The sequence below is a fragment of the Scyliorhinus canicula genome, chromosome 3 (genome assembly GCF_902713615.1).
Source record: "Scyliorhinus canicula chromosome 3, sScyCan1.1, whole genome shotgun sequence".
Classification (NCBI taxonomy): Eukaryota; Metazoa; Chordata; class Chondrichthyes; order Carcharhiniformes; family Scyliorhinidae; genus Scyliorhinus; species Scyliorhinus canicula.
The window spans coordinates 118,251,442-118,264,576 of record NC_052148.1 but is presented as its reverse complement, the minus strand read 5'-3'; the positions used below and the strand labels follow the sequence as shown (position 1 = coordinate 118,264,576).

The 13,135-nt window shown below is 44.5% G+C and overlaps 1 protein-coding gene across 8 annotated transcripts in view; it reads left to right on the top strand.

The window, feature by feature from the left end:
- cep135 (centrosomal protein 135) overlaps positions 1–12,843 on the top strand; it is a 190,808-nt gene extending 177,965 nt beyond the window's left edge. For all 8 annotated transcript variants that reach the window (XM_038791149.1, XM_038791151.1, XM_038791152.1 and 5 more), the window contains 3 exons: positions 6,247–6,351; positions 6,705–6,856; positions 11,152–12,843. In XM_038791149.1, the coding sequence (XP_038647077.1) occupies positions 6,247–6,351; positions 6,705–6,849 (250 nt within the window). In that variant the 3' untranslated portion in view covers positions 6,850–6,856; positions 11,152–12,843. The remainder of the gene's footprint in view (positions 1–6,246; positions 6,352–6,704; positions 6,857–11,151) is intronic.
- Positions 12,844–13,135: the final 292 nt, after the last annotated feature.

Below are 13,135 nucleotides of genomic sequence, written 5' to 3'. Positions count from 1 at the left end.
CTAAAGAACCCTTGTACCGACCCTCTCAGGGCGAATTTGACCATCTCTAGCTTAATGAAACCCGCCATGTCATTGATCCAGGTCTCCACGCTTGGGGGCCTCGCATCCTTCCATTGTAGCAAGATCCTTCGCCGGGCTACTAGGGACGCAAAGGCCAGCACACCGGCCTCTTTCGCCTCCTGCACTCCCGGCTCCACCCCAACCCCAAAAATCGCGAGTCCCCATCCTGGCTTGACCCTGGATCCCACCACCCTCGACACCGTCCTCGCCACCCCCTTCCAGAACTCCTCCAGTGCCGGGCATGCCCAGAACATATGGGCATGGTTCGCTGGACTCCCCGAGCACCTGACACACCTGTCCTCACCCCCAAAGAACCTACTCATCCTCGTCCCAGTCATGTGGGCCCGGTGCAGCACCTTGAATTGGATGAGGCTAAGCCGCGCACACGAGGAGGAAGAATTAACCCTCTCCAGGGTATCAGCCCATGTCCTGTCTTCGATCTGTTCCCCCAGTTCCCCCTCCCACTTCGTTTTCAGCTCCTCTACTGACGCCTCCTCCGCCTCCTGCATAACCTTGTAGATATCAGATATCTTCCCCTCTCCGACCCAGACCCCCGAAAGCACCCTGTCGCTCACCCCCCCTCGCGGGAAGCGAAGGGAATCCCTCCACCTGCCGCCTAGCAAATGCCTTTACCTGCAGATACCTGAACATGTTCCCCGGGGGGAGCCCAAATTTCTCCTCCAACTCCCCCAGGCTCGCAAACCTCCCATCAATAACAGGTCCCTCAGCTGTCTGATGCCCGCTCTGTGCCAACCCTGAAATCCCCCATCAATGTTCCCCGGGACGAACCTATGGTTCCCCCTTAACGGAGCCTCCATCGAGCCCCCCCACTTCTCCCCTATGTCGCCTCCACTGCCCCCAAATCTTGAGGGTAGCCGCCACCACCGGACTCGTGGTATACCTCGTAGGAGGGAACGGCCACGGCGCCGTTACCAGGGCCCCAGGCTTGTATCGCCACAGGACGCCCTCTCCATCCGTTTCCATGCTGCCCCCTCCCCCTCCATTACCCACTTGCGCACCATCGACACATTGGCCGCCCAATAATACCCCGAGAGATTGGGTAACGCCAGCCCCCCACCATCTCTACCCCGCTCCAAGAAGACCCTCTTCACCCTCGGGGTCCCATGCGCCCAAACAAAGCTCATGATTCTGCTAGTCACCCTTCTCTTTAATCCAATTTCTAATGAGCACAGGTTGGCACTTAATCAAACGCTAAGTATGAGATAGTATATATTTTGAGAAAGACTAGGAGGCCACATATTCCTAGGAAAGTATTTAAATGGAATAGAAGAACTGAGGAATCTGTGGGTATGGACACAAATCACTAAAAGTGGTGATCCAGGTTAATAAGGCATTCAAGAAAAAACACATTTGGAGTGCTGGGAACATTTCCGGTCTCCAAAACATAATATCAAATAATAGAGCTAGAAGGTGCAAAAACCATTCATAGAATGATACTAAAACTGAGAGATATAGCTGCCAGGCAATATTGAACAGGAAAGGACACTTCCTCCAGAAAAGCACAGACTGAGAAGTGTATTCCTAGAAGTCTTAAAGTTAGGAAAGGGTTTATTAAGATAGGTGTAGAGTAAAGTTTTACACTTGTGCATGAGACCAGAATTAAAGGCTATAAATATAAAATATTCACTAATAAATCGAATAGGGAAATGGCACTGGAAATAAACTAAAGGTTGACGAGTCCCTTGAACCTGGTGGCCCCATCCTAGGGCTTTTGAAATGACTGCAGAGATAGTAAATGCATTGTTTGGAATCTTGCAAATTTGCTGATGACACAAAGATAGGTCGAAAAGGAAGTTGTCAAGTGGACATTGAGTTTACAAAGGGATTTAGATATGTTAAGGGGGGAGGGGGGGATTGGCAGATGCAGTTTGTTGTGTAAAATTGTGAAATTTTGTACTGTAGAGTTCTGCTTCTTGTTATTATTTTCCTGTCAAAGTGGATAGAGAGATCTGGGTGCCCTGGTATATGAATCACATACGTTACCAGCAGGTACAGCAAGTGATTAGGAACGCAAATGAAATGTTGCTGTTTATTGCAAGATAAATAGAGTATAAAAGTAGGGAAATGTTTCTACAGCTGTTCAGGACCATAGTGAGACCATGTCTGGAGTACTATGTACAGTCCTTATTTGAGAAAATAAATAATTGCAATAGAAGTAGTTTTGAGAAGGTTCACTTAACTGATTCCTGGGATGAAGGGGTTTTCTTCTGAGGGGTGAGCAGGTTGGGCATTTACTCATTGGAATTTGGAATAATAAGATGTTATCTTATTGAAGCATATAAGATCCTGACTTGACGGGCAGCACGGTGGCGCAGTGGTAGCACTGCAGTCTAACGGCGCTGAGGTCCCAGGTTCGATCCCAGCTCTGGGTCACTGTCCGTGTGCAGTTTGCTCATTCTCCCCGTGTTTGCATGGGTTTCACCCCCCACAACTCAAAGATGTGCAGGGTAGGTGGATTGAACATGCTAAATTGCCCCTTAATTGGAAAAAATTACTCTAAATTTAAAAAAAAAAGATCCTGACTTGACAGGCTGGATGCTAAGAGAAAAAATTCCCTTGTGGGTGAGTATACAGTATAACTAAGAGACAGAGTCTAAAAGTTAGGGGATACTCATTTAAGATTGAGATGAGAAGATTTTCTTTTCTCTCTGAGGGTCATTAGTTTATGGTGTTCTCATCCCCATAAAGCAGTAGAGGCTGGACCTTTGAATACATTCAAGGCTGAGTTAGGTTACTTTGTGATTGACAAGAAAGTCATGGGTTATTGGGGGTAGGCAGGAAAGTGGAATGGAGACCATAATCAGATCAGCCATGATCTTATTGAATGGCAGAGCAGGCTCGAAGGGCCAAATTTATTATTGTGTTCTTGCGAATTCAGGAGAAACATCTTTGCCCAAAGGGTGTTTAGAATATAGAATTTGCTACCTCAAGAAATCAAATTGCATACATGTGTTTAAAGGCAGACTGGATGAACACGTGAAGGAAAAAGGAATAGAAGGATAAGCTGAAAGGACTAGATAAAAGAGAGTGGGAAGAGGCTCATGTGGGGCCTAAATTCTGATATGGGCCTGTGGGGCGGAATGATCTGTCGCTGAGGTGTAAAACTTTATAACTGGTAAATCAGCAATCCAGATAACAATGACCGCAAACTAGCTGGTTTGGGAAGATGTAATGAATGGTTACCTCAGTGCTGGGACCTCTGCAATTTATGTAAAGGACTGAGATGAAATGGATGGTTGCTAATTTTTTGCTGATGACAAAGACAGGCAGGAAAGTACGACGTGAAGAGGACATAAGGAATCTACAAAAATATACAGATAGATTAAATGAGTAGTCAAAGATCTGGCAAATGGAGTACAATGAGGGGATGATGTAAAGTCCATTTTAGCAGGGAGAATTGAAAAGAAGCAAATTAACTAAATGGTGAGAAATTACAGAGGTCTGAGAGGAAAAGGAGGTGGGTGTCCAAGTGCATGAGTCATAAAAGGGAGGTACAAGTAATGAGGAAATTAATACAATGTGATCATTTACTGCAAGGGGAATCACTCCCCGAACAGGCGCTGGAATGTGGCGACTAGGGGCTTTTCACAGTAACTTCATTTGAAGCCTGCTTGTGACATTTTCATTTCATATACAAATGCAGGAAAGTTTTGCTTCAGTCAGGGCACTAGTGAGAGCATATCTGAAATACCGTGCACAGTATTGGTCACCTTATTTGAGGAAGGATGTAAATGTGTTGGCAACAGTTCAGAGAAGGTTTACCAGACTAACACTTAGAATGGGTGGGTTGTGTATTGAAAAAAGACTGGGCAAGCTAGGCTCATATTCACTGGAATTTAGAAGAGTAAGAGGTGATCCTGAGGGGTCTTGGCAGGGTGGATGTGGAGAGGATGTTTCCTCTTGTGGTAGAATCTAGAACTAGGAGTCATTGTTTAAAAATAAGGGCCGTCAATTTAAAATAGAGATATTGAGAATTTCTTCTCTGAGGGTTAAGAGTCTTTGGAACTTTCTTCCTCAAAAGATGGTGGAAGCAGAGTCTTTGAATATTTTTAAGGCAGAACTGGATTGATTCTTGGTAACTCAACTCAAGGCGGTGATAGGCTAGCATGGGTAGGCGAGATTACAATCGGATCAACAGTGATCTTATTAAATAGCGGAGCAGACTCGAGAAGCCGAATGGCCTACTCCTTATGAACATGTTACACTGCTGCAGTAAAGAAACTTCATCCCAATGCTATCCATATTAAATCTTTCCTGAGAGTGCTTGATCTAATCACTGCACACTTGAAATAACACACGCTCAGCAGTAGATTCGCAGAAAAGCTTTGAAATACTGAAGAATGGTTGAAGAAAATTAAATATAGAATCTGATTAAGTAATATGTTGCTTATTTAAGTAATAGAAATTTGAAGGGATCTGCTAAGTCCTTTAGTAGTTTTGCAGTAATTTCTTAAGAGCTTGCCTGGCACCTTATTTTCCAATACATGGTCATGCATAGAGTGATAATAAGCAATTTTATATGACAATGACTTCCACAGAATAAAGGAGAATGCTGCACAGAGATTTTTCAGTATAGTGTGTTCACCCCTTCCATCCTCCTGTCTACACTTTCCAGAAAAGAGCATTTAATCTCATCGCTTCTTGTTTCTGTCTGGAGTACAGAATACTTTACGAAAGGGAAAGATAGATAGTTGGAGAACATTAATTTAGGCTTCTTTTACAACTGTGAAGTATCAAATCGAAAAAATTAACAGCTTTCCAGCAGACTTGTATATTTTGCATTTAGTAGATTCCCCCTCTAAGAATTCACAGAATCCCGACAATGCAGAAGGAGACCATCCAGCCCATCGGGTCTGCACCGACCCTTCGAAAGACCACCCTACTTAGCTCATTCCCCAAACCTATTCCTGCAACCCCACCCTAAGGGACAATTTAGCATGACCAATCCACCTAATCTGCACATCTTTGGACTGTGGGAGGAAACCGAAGCACCCAGAGAAAACCATGCAGACACTGGTAGAATGTGAAAACTCCACACAGTCACAAGATCGGAATTGAACCTGGGTCCCTGGCGTATGACGCAGAAATGCTAATCAATGTGGCACCGTGCCACCCCATTTATATTCTAGATTCTAATTCAGATTCTAAGAAAGATAACATTTCCAAGTGTGAACTCTGAAATATCTTCTTACCCAACAAATGTGATTGACCAAAAACACACAAAATGTGTGAACGATTGGAGTAGCACTGTATTGCTTAAACAATATATGGACCCCCAAGTTGAGCAACAGTAAATTATAGAGGAAAGTAACAATAAATAAGGAGATAAATGTGTATATTTACTAGTTATCCAGTTTTACCACACTGGAGAAAAGATATTTCATTCACGAGCCAGGATCCAGAAGCCTTGAATGAAGACGGAATCTCAATCGTTCATTGCACTCATATCAGCACAAGTGTAATAGACCAGGACTTCTGGTCTCTGCAATATTGCACCTCTGACCACCTGATTTTCCAATCTTGGTTGCTTATATAATTTAGCTTTCCATGTCAAATTGAAGTGCAAGTTAAATAAAAGGATTTAAATAGAAGTTTTTACAACTTCAAAATGCCCCAAAGCCAATTAATTGCTTTTTGAAGTGTAGCCACCTCACTCTCAACCGGCACAGTGCTCTGAAGAAGAGTCATACTCGAAACGTTAACTCTCTTTACCTCTCCAGAGATGCTGCCAGACCGCCTGAGTTTTTCCAGCATTTTCAGTTTTTATTTCAGATTTCTAGAATCTGCAATATTTTGCTTTTATTTTAATGGGCAGGTGAGATTATGACTATTACTTACTTTTGTGGAGGATACAAGAATAGCAATAGAGTGGGCTGAACAGCTTGTTACTAAGTTCTGTGCAATTTTATGTATAAGATGGGTAGATATTCTATGCCATTGTAGTAAATCCTAAAAGTGGTGGAATTGAGGAAAAGTGACAAATTGGCTTCTAATGCATTTCTTGGCCATGGCCACTGCAGTTATGTCTGGGAGCAGACATAACTCATGTGAAATGTAGACCATTGTGTCTGAAATTGTTACTCCATTTAGAAATTTGTCTGTTTGTCTGTAAAGTATTGATGCCTATCTTGTCATATCTAATGCAGTAGTAATTATTATTCACAGATCAAATCAGAATCGAGAAATAGTTCAGTTCCGTGCTAAGTCTTCACAGCTTCAAACGGAGCTTGATCTTATCAAACGTCAACTAACAACAGAACGTTTTGAAAGGTATTGTTTACAATACACAAAATAATTAATGATTACTTGAAGCTTTTTAAGTGCACAAATCTGAAAAGAGCATCTTATTGTGAATGGACTGTAAAATCTACTTTACCAGATAATCCAACACATAGAATATAGGTTGTATTGGGTGACTGGAAAAATTACCAATTTTGTAAAGCTGCTCATAGTCTTTTAGTTATCAGCACAGTTTGAGCTGTCATTTTGACAGAAATCGACTTGTGCTATAACAATCATTTTGAGCAGGTGCAGTTATGTACATTAAAAAAGTCATTGAAGGTTGCCAGCTCCAGTTTGTAGAAATAAAGGCTTTTTTATCTTTTTAATTGTTCCTTCCACAGAGAGCGTGCAATTCAGGAGATGCGTCGCCATGGTCTTTCGACTACCTGTTCCTTGTCCCCACTCAGAACATCAGTGAGTCCTGTTTCCCATGGCCGGGATATGTGCTCCCCTAAAAAACTATCAGAATGTTCTAATGACTGTTAAATGCCAAGTGAGTAGTTTATAATCCCTAAATAAAATCTTAATAGTCAAGTGGTATATGTAAAATGCCATTGAATCAAAATAGATGATGCAGTTCAGTCTAGTCTTAATTATTTTTATTGTATTGCAAGATTTTCTCACACATTTATTGGGAGGTTCTGAGTAGAGACCAGATACTTCCCCACAGCAAAGGTGAAGAAAAGTGTCATTGCTAGACCATGCTTAACCTCTTGAAGAACACTGGGATCAATACCCTATTGAGGTGCTATAAGTTTCTCCTGAGATCTTTGCTCCTTGATTAATTCACTTTCCATATTGATACCATTATCTGAACTACCTGACTGAAATATCGCATCCCTCAAGCTTAAGGAAATTTATATATTTAAGTGAGACACTTCTTTCTGACTGGTATGTCTTTGCAGTATAAACTTCTGTGGCTTTTCCTCTGCTGGAGTTGCACTTTTCCATTGTACAGAGGTATCCTCACACATAAAGAACTCCAACACCTTGTACTACAAAGATAACTACAAAAATTACTAAATAACTAAACAAAGGATTAAGGACAGAAGACCTGTGTCAAACACATCATCTTACATGGAAGAGGAATAGACCACTAAGCCCTTCAAATCTGTTCTGCCATTCAGTTAGATAATGATTGACATTACCTTGGTTTCATTTGACTTCCTTTGCTCCATATCCTGTGATATTTTTACAGTAGTCCCCCTTTATAACGCGGGTGTTGGGGTCCAAGACAGCCACCCGCGTTGTATCCGAGCCGCGGATATCCACGATGGGGGTTTTAAATTTATTTAAAAATCTATGCTAGCGCTTCCCATTGAGAGTCTACGGGGGGCGGGGGGAGAGGTCAGACCCCCGTAGACTCACAATGGGAAGCGCTAGCATAGATTTTTTAATAAATTTAAAACCCCCATCGTGGATCCAATTAAAATTTCAGCGGCCGGCTCACTTTGATCCGGAGAAGGAAGCTGCTCTCACTGAAATCAGCCGGCCGCTGAAATTGACACTGCCCACTGCTCTCCCTCCAATCCAACTTTTAAGTTTTAATGTTTCTGATTGGAGGGAGAGAGCAGCCGGCAGTGTCAATTTCTTTTTTTTTTCCTCCGGCTTGCCCCCTCTCCCCCCACATCCTCCAACTAGACCCCTCTCCCCCCACACCCTCCGACCCGCCCCCTCTCCCCCCCAACACCCTCCGGCTCGCCCCCTCTCCCCCCACACCCTCCGGCTCGCCCCCTCTCCCCCCACATCCTCCAACTAGACCCCTCTCCCCCCCCCCCACACCCTCCGGCTCGCCCCCTCTCCCCCCACATCCTCCGACTCGCTCCCTCTCACCCTCTCCCCCACATCCTCCGGCTCGCCCCCTCTCCCCCCACATCCTCTGGCTCGCCCCCTCCCCACACCCTCCGGCTCGCCCCCTCTCCCCCCACACCCTCCGGTTCGCCCCCTCTCCCCCCACACCCTCCGGCTCGCTCCCTCTCCCCCCCCACTCCCTCCTGCTCTCCCCCACAGCGTCCAGCTCGCCCCCACTCCCCCCACACCTTGCGGCTCGCTCCCTCTCCCCCACACCCTCCTGCTCCCCCACAGCGTCCAGCTCACCCCCTGTCCCCCCACACCCTCCGGCTCGCCCCCTCCCCACACCCTCCGGCTCGCCCCCTCCCCCCCCCCCCTCTCCTCCCCCGTCCCCCAACACCCGCAGGGCCCCCCTCTCTCCTCCAACACCCGCAGGGCCCCCCTCTCTCTTCCAACACCCGCAGGGCCCTCCTCTCTCCCCCAACACCCGCAGGTCCACCCTCTCTCCCCCACACCCACAGGGGGGTCTCCCCCACACCCGCTCCCCCCCAACACCCGCCCCCCCAACACCCACAGGGCCCCCCTCTCTCCTGCAACACCCGCAGGGCCCCTCTCTCTCCCCCACACCCCCAGGGGGGTCTCCCCCACACCCGCCCCCCTCCTCTCCCCCCCCAACACCCGCCCCCTCTCCTATCCCCCCCCCCAACACCCGCCCCCCCTCCTATCCCCCCCCCAACACCCGCCCCCTCCTCTCCCCCCCCAACACCCGCCCCCCTCCTCCCCCCCCCAACACCCGCCCCCTCCTCTCCCCCCCCCAACACCCGCCCCCCTCCTCTCCCCCCCCCAACATCCGCCCCCCTCCTCTCCCCCCCCAACACCCGCAGGGCCCCCCTCTCTCCCCCCAACACCCGCAGGGCCCTCCTCTCTCCCCCAACACCCGCAGGTCCACCCTCTCTCCCCCACACCCCCAGGGGGGTCTCCCCCACACCCACAGGGGGGTCTCCCCCACACCCCCCCCCCCCCCCCCCCCCAACACCCGCCCCCCCTCTTCTCCCCCCCTCTTCTCCCCCCCCTCTTCTCCCCCCCCTCTTCTCCCCCCCTCTTCTCCCCCCCCCAACACCCGCCTCCCCTCTTCTCCCCCCCCCCCCCCCCAACACCCGCCCCCCCCTCGGCAGTGTCAATTTCAGCGGCCGGCTGATTGTTTCAGTGAGAGAGCAGCTTCCCTCTCCGGATCAAAGTGAGCCGGCCGCTGAAATTGACACTGCCGGCTGCTCTCTCCCTCCAATCCAACTTTTAAGTTTTAATGTTTCTGATTGGAGGGAGAGAGCAGCCGGCAGTGTCAATTTCAGCGGCCGGCTCACTTTGATCCAGAGAGGGAAGCTGCTCTCTCACTGAAGCAATCAGCCGGCCGCTGAAATTGACACAACTGACAGTTGGGGTCCATAAGCCCCCCCGCGGTATATCGCGAACCGCGGTATTGCGGAGCGCGGTATAACGGGGGACTACAGTACTGAACAAAAGTCTGTTCAATATGCTCTTGAAAATGTCATCTGACGCTGATTGAACAAGTTAACAGGGCTCAACACTTCTGGTGTCAATCACCACACAGCCCCACTGTCCCTCCTAATGATCTGTAAATCAATGAACACAGTTGCTTATTTACTATGTAGCTTTCTACTCTTGATAACAAAGGCAGGACATCTTCACGGTGCCCCCAAGAAGCTAACTCCAGTTTTGTGGTCTTGCAGGTTTCTTTTCTCTACACCTGACAAGGAATTCATTTTATTAACCTTCATTGTTTAATTAGCCATTTTTTTACCAGCACTGTTTTCAGGACACATTTAAATTAATTCTCAGGGCATTTCAAATCTTAGTCACAGTACAGTGTCATAGATTGTGTGCCTTCTGTCCCAATAATAGATAATGTACAGAGCTGAGTAACTAGAAAGTTAGTGTGGAGGAAAGAGCCCCAAAAATAGGATACATGCCTTTGACATCCTACTGACAGAGTGCCTTAGTGATTACCAGTTCAAATCTAAAATGATTATTTAAATGATCTTGGGAGGATGATGCTGTGGTGTTGAGTAGGGATAGAGTGCTTTATCATAGATTATCATAGAATTTACAGTGCAGAAGGAGGCCATTCGGCCCATCGTGTCTGCACCGGCTCCTGGAAAGAGCACCCTACCCAAGGTCAACACCTCCACCCTATCCCCATAACCCGGTAACCCCACACAACACTAAGGGCAATTTTGGACACTATGGGCAATTTATCATGGCCAATCCACCTAAACTGGACTGTGGGAGGAAACCGGAGCACCCGGAGGAAACCCACGCGGACACAGGGAGGATGTGCAGACTCCGCACAGACAGTGACCCAAGCCGGAATCGAACCTGGGACCCTGGAGCTGTGAAGCAATTGTGCTATCCACAATGCTACCGTGCTGCTTTATGGAGATGGGATGCTGCAGTGTATATTGAAGACTCAATGGAAGCCATTTGTTGCAGTACATAAAGATCAGGAATCTGTCTTTTCCAACACGAACAGCATTGGTGACATAAGATACCAAAAGGGATTCATAAAGTAAACATAGACCAATTTTTCCCCTTGTGGGGGAATATAAATTGAGATATAAGCTGAGAGGCGGTAGATTTAAAACTGTGATGAAGGGGAACTACTTCTCGCAGAGGGTGGTGAATTTGTGGAACTTGCTGCCCCCTAGTGCGGTGGAATCTGAACCATTAAATGGTTTCAAGAAGGCGATAGATATATTTATGATTTTTAAAACAGGTTAAAAGGATATGGGGATCAGATAAGGAGGTGGATATGAGACCAGGAGGTGATCAGCCAGGATCTGATTGAATGGCGGAGCAGGCTCAAAGGGCTGAATTGCCTGCTTCTCCTAATTCCTATGTTCCTTTACAACAACCTCATATAATTTGTAATTGGTTGATATATTTTTAATAAGTACTCTTTGACTGTTTTTCTCTTGCCAGTTTTGGAAATTTACTTTAAGAAGTATACTTCACTCAAGCCAGTTTCACAAATGGAGCCACAGGTGTCAACAAAAGAGCATTTCGGAAGTTGCATGCTGAATCTTTTGCAGTATTTCATCAGTCTTTGCTAAATTTTGAAATGAAGGAAATTTAAGTTCAAGACAAATTTTGTATTACATTTTAAGTCATGGAGTAGGCTGTGATAACTCAATTCATTGATAGGTCGATGTCCTACTCTAGACATTTGTCAACTTGTTTAACATTTTAGTTATATTAAAAAGATCAGCATGTTCCCCTTTTGTTCAGATATCTAGCCTGTATTTACCGAGGTTTAACATCCTACAATACACTGCTTATTAAAAAAATTATCAAGCTTATTATAAAGCCAATCACATTCTTTTCTATAAATAATGTCACAAAAGCAACAGGATATCTGGTCCCTTTTGAACTTTCGAATGACTGTGCAGCATTACAATTGTGGATTGCCATTGATCCATTTTCAAATAGATTTTGTTTTAAAATTTTCATTGGACATATATTTACATTCATACATATTTGCTTACCCGAATGTATTTCACTGGATCCAAAAGACTACATTAAAATAATGCCAGATGAGCCATAAAAGAGATGGGTTTTTTCTGCTCTGGTAAAGTCGCAAGATAATATAGGAAATAACACTCCTTGAGCTATGTGAATTAAAATGTACTGAATTGTTGATTCTGAATATGGTGTTATAAATTTTAATTTTTTCAACTACTTTCCTAAATAGATGCCAACAAAATGGGGCACTGCTCTAATGCCCATCTTGTGCTGTAAATATCTGTACTCTGCTGTCAATGTTTGTGAAGAAATGTTTACTCTGCAAAGATATTTTTATAGTGAATTAGGTTTTCAATTTTGTATGTAAGCTATTTATTGATATGTTTGCTCTCAGCATCTGTGACAAGTATATTTGCTACCAGCTCCCAAATCGTGTCTTATTACTAATAACTGTCATTATACTACCATCTCACATTTAATCATACTATGGAAACCAGGTTTCACCATTTTGAAACTTTTCGTGAGGCATAACTATAGTGAAATAAGTTTACAACTTGTTTAATAAATTCAAAGTAGCTTCTTGGGATGGATACAATTAATGTTTCAACATAAACTATTGGGAAATTAATATTGATTATTTGAGAGTAATTCATGAATATATATGTTTTTAAATAGCAATATTACATTTCTTAATAAAGTATGTTTTGCTAATAATTCCATGTGCCAGAGAGATCTCATTGGAATGACATAACTGAAATAGAAGTCACTGATTTAAAAGCTGATAGTTTTTTTTCATTATTAAAATCAAATCTTATATCCACATTGCTGATTACCATGTTTAATGTAGACCTGATGTATAATACAGGTGTTTTAAATCTTGTACAGCTGTTTGATGTAATTACAAACTGATATTTGTGATAATTGTACAAGTTAACTTATAAGCAACGTTTCTTGATGCATGCCAGTAAAACGTATTTAATATTCTAAATGCTGTACCATATAAAAGTATTGAGTATATTATTTGTTATGAAAAGCAATTTTAGATATGTTTACAGATTTTTTAATACTGAATGCATGCCAATGAGTTTTTTGCCAATTGTAATTAATCTAGTATCTATAAGACATTTAATAAAAATTGAGATTCGTATACTATTTGAGCAAGTCAGTCCTGAATTTGTTTCTGATTAATACTTTTACGAAGGTAATGGTGGTTTATACCTGTACCTGTTAACTTCAGTTTCTCACTCAATCTCTTTGCTAATGCACAATGCCCAGGCCTCTCCAGCCATGTCCTTTTTGTCACTTATGAAAAGTGATCATTACAGAAATTATCAACAAAAAAAATCTCTCTTTGGTGGTCCAGGGCACTTGCCTGACCTGAATTCCACTGCAGTGATGCATTTATGGTATCAGACCTTAATATCATACAAGCTCTCAAATGAAC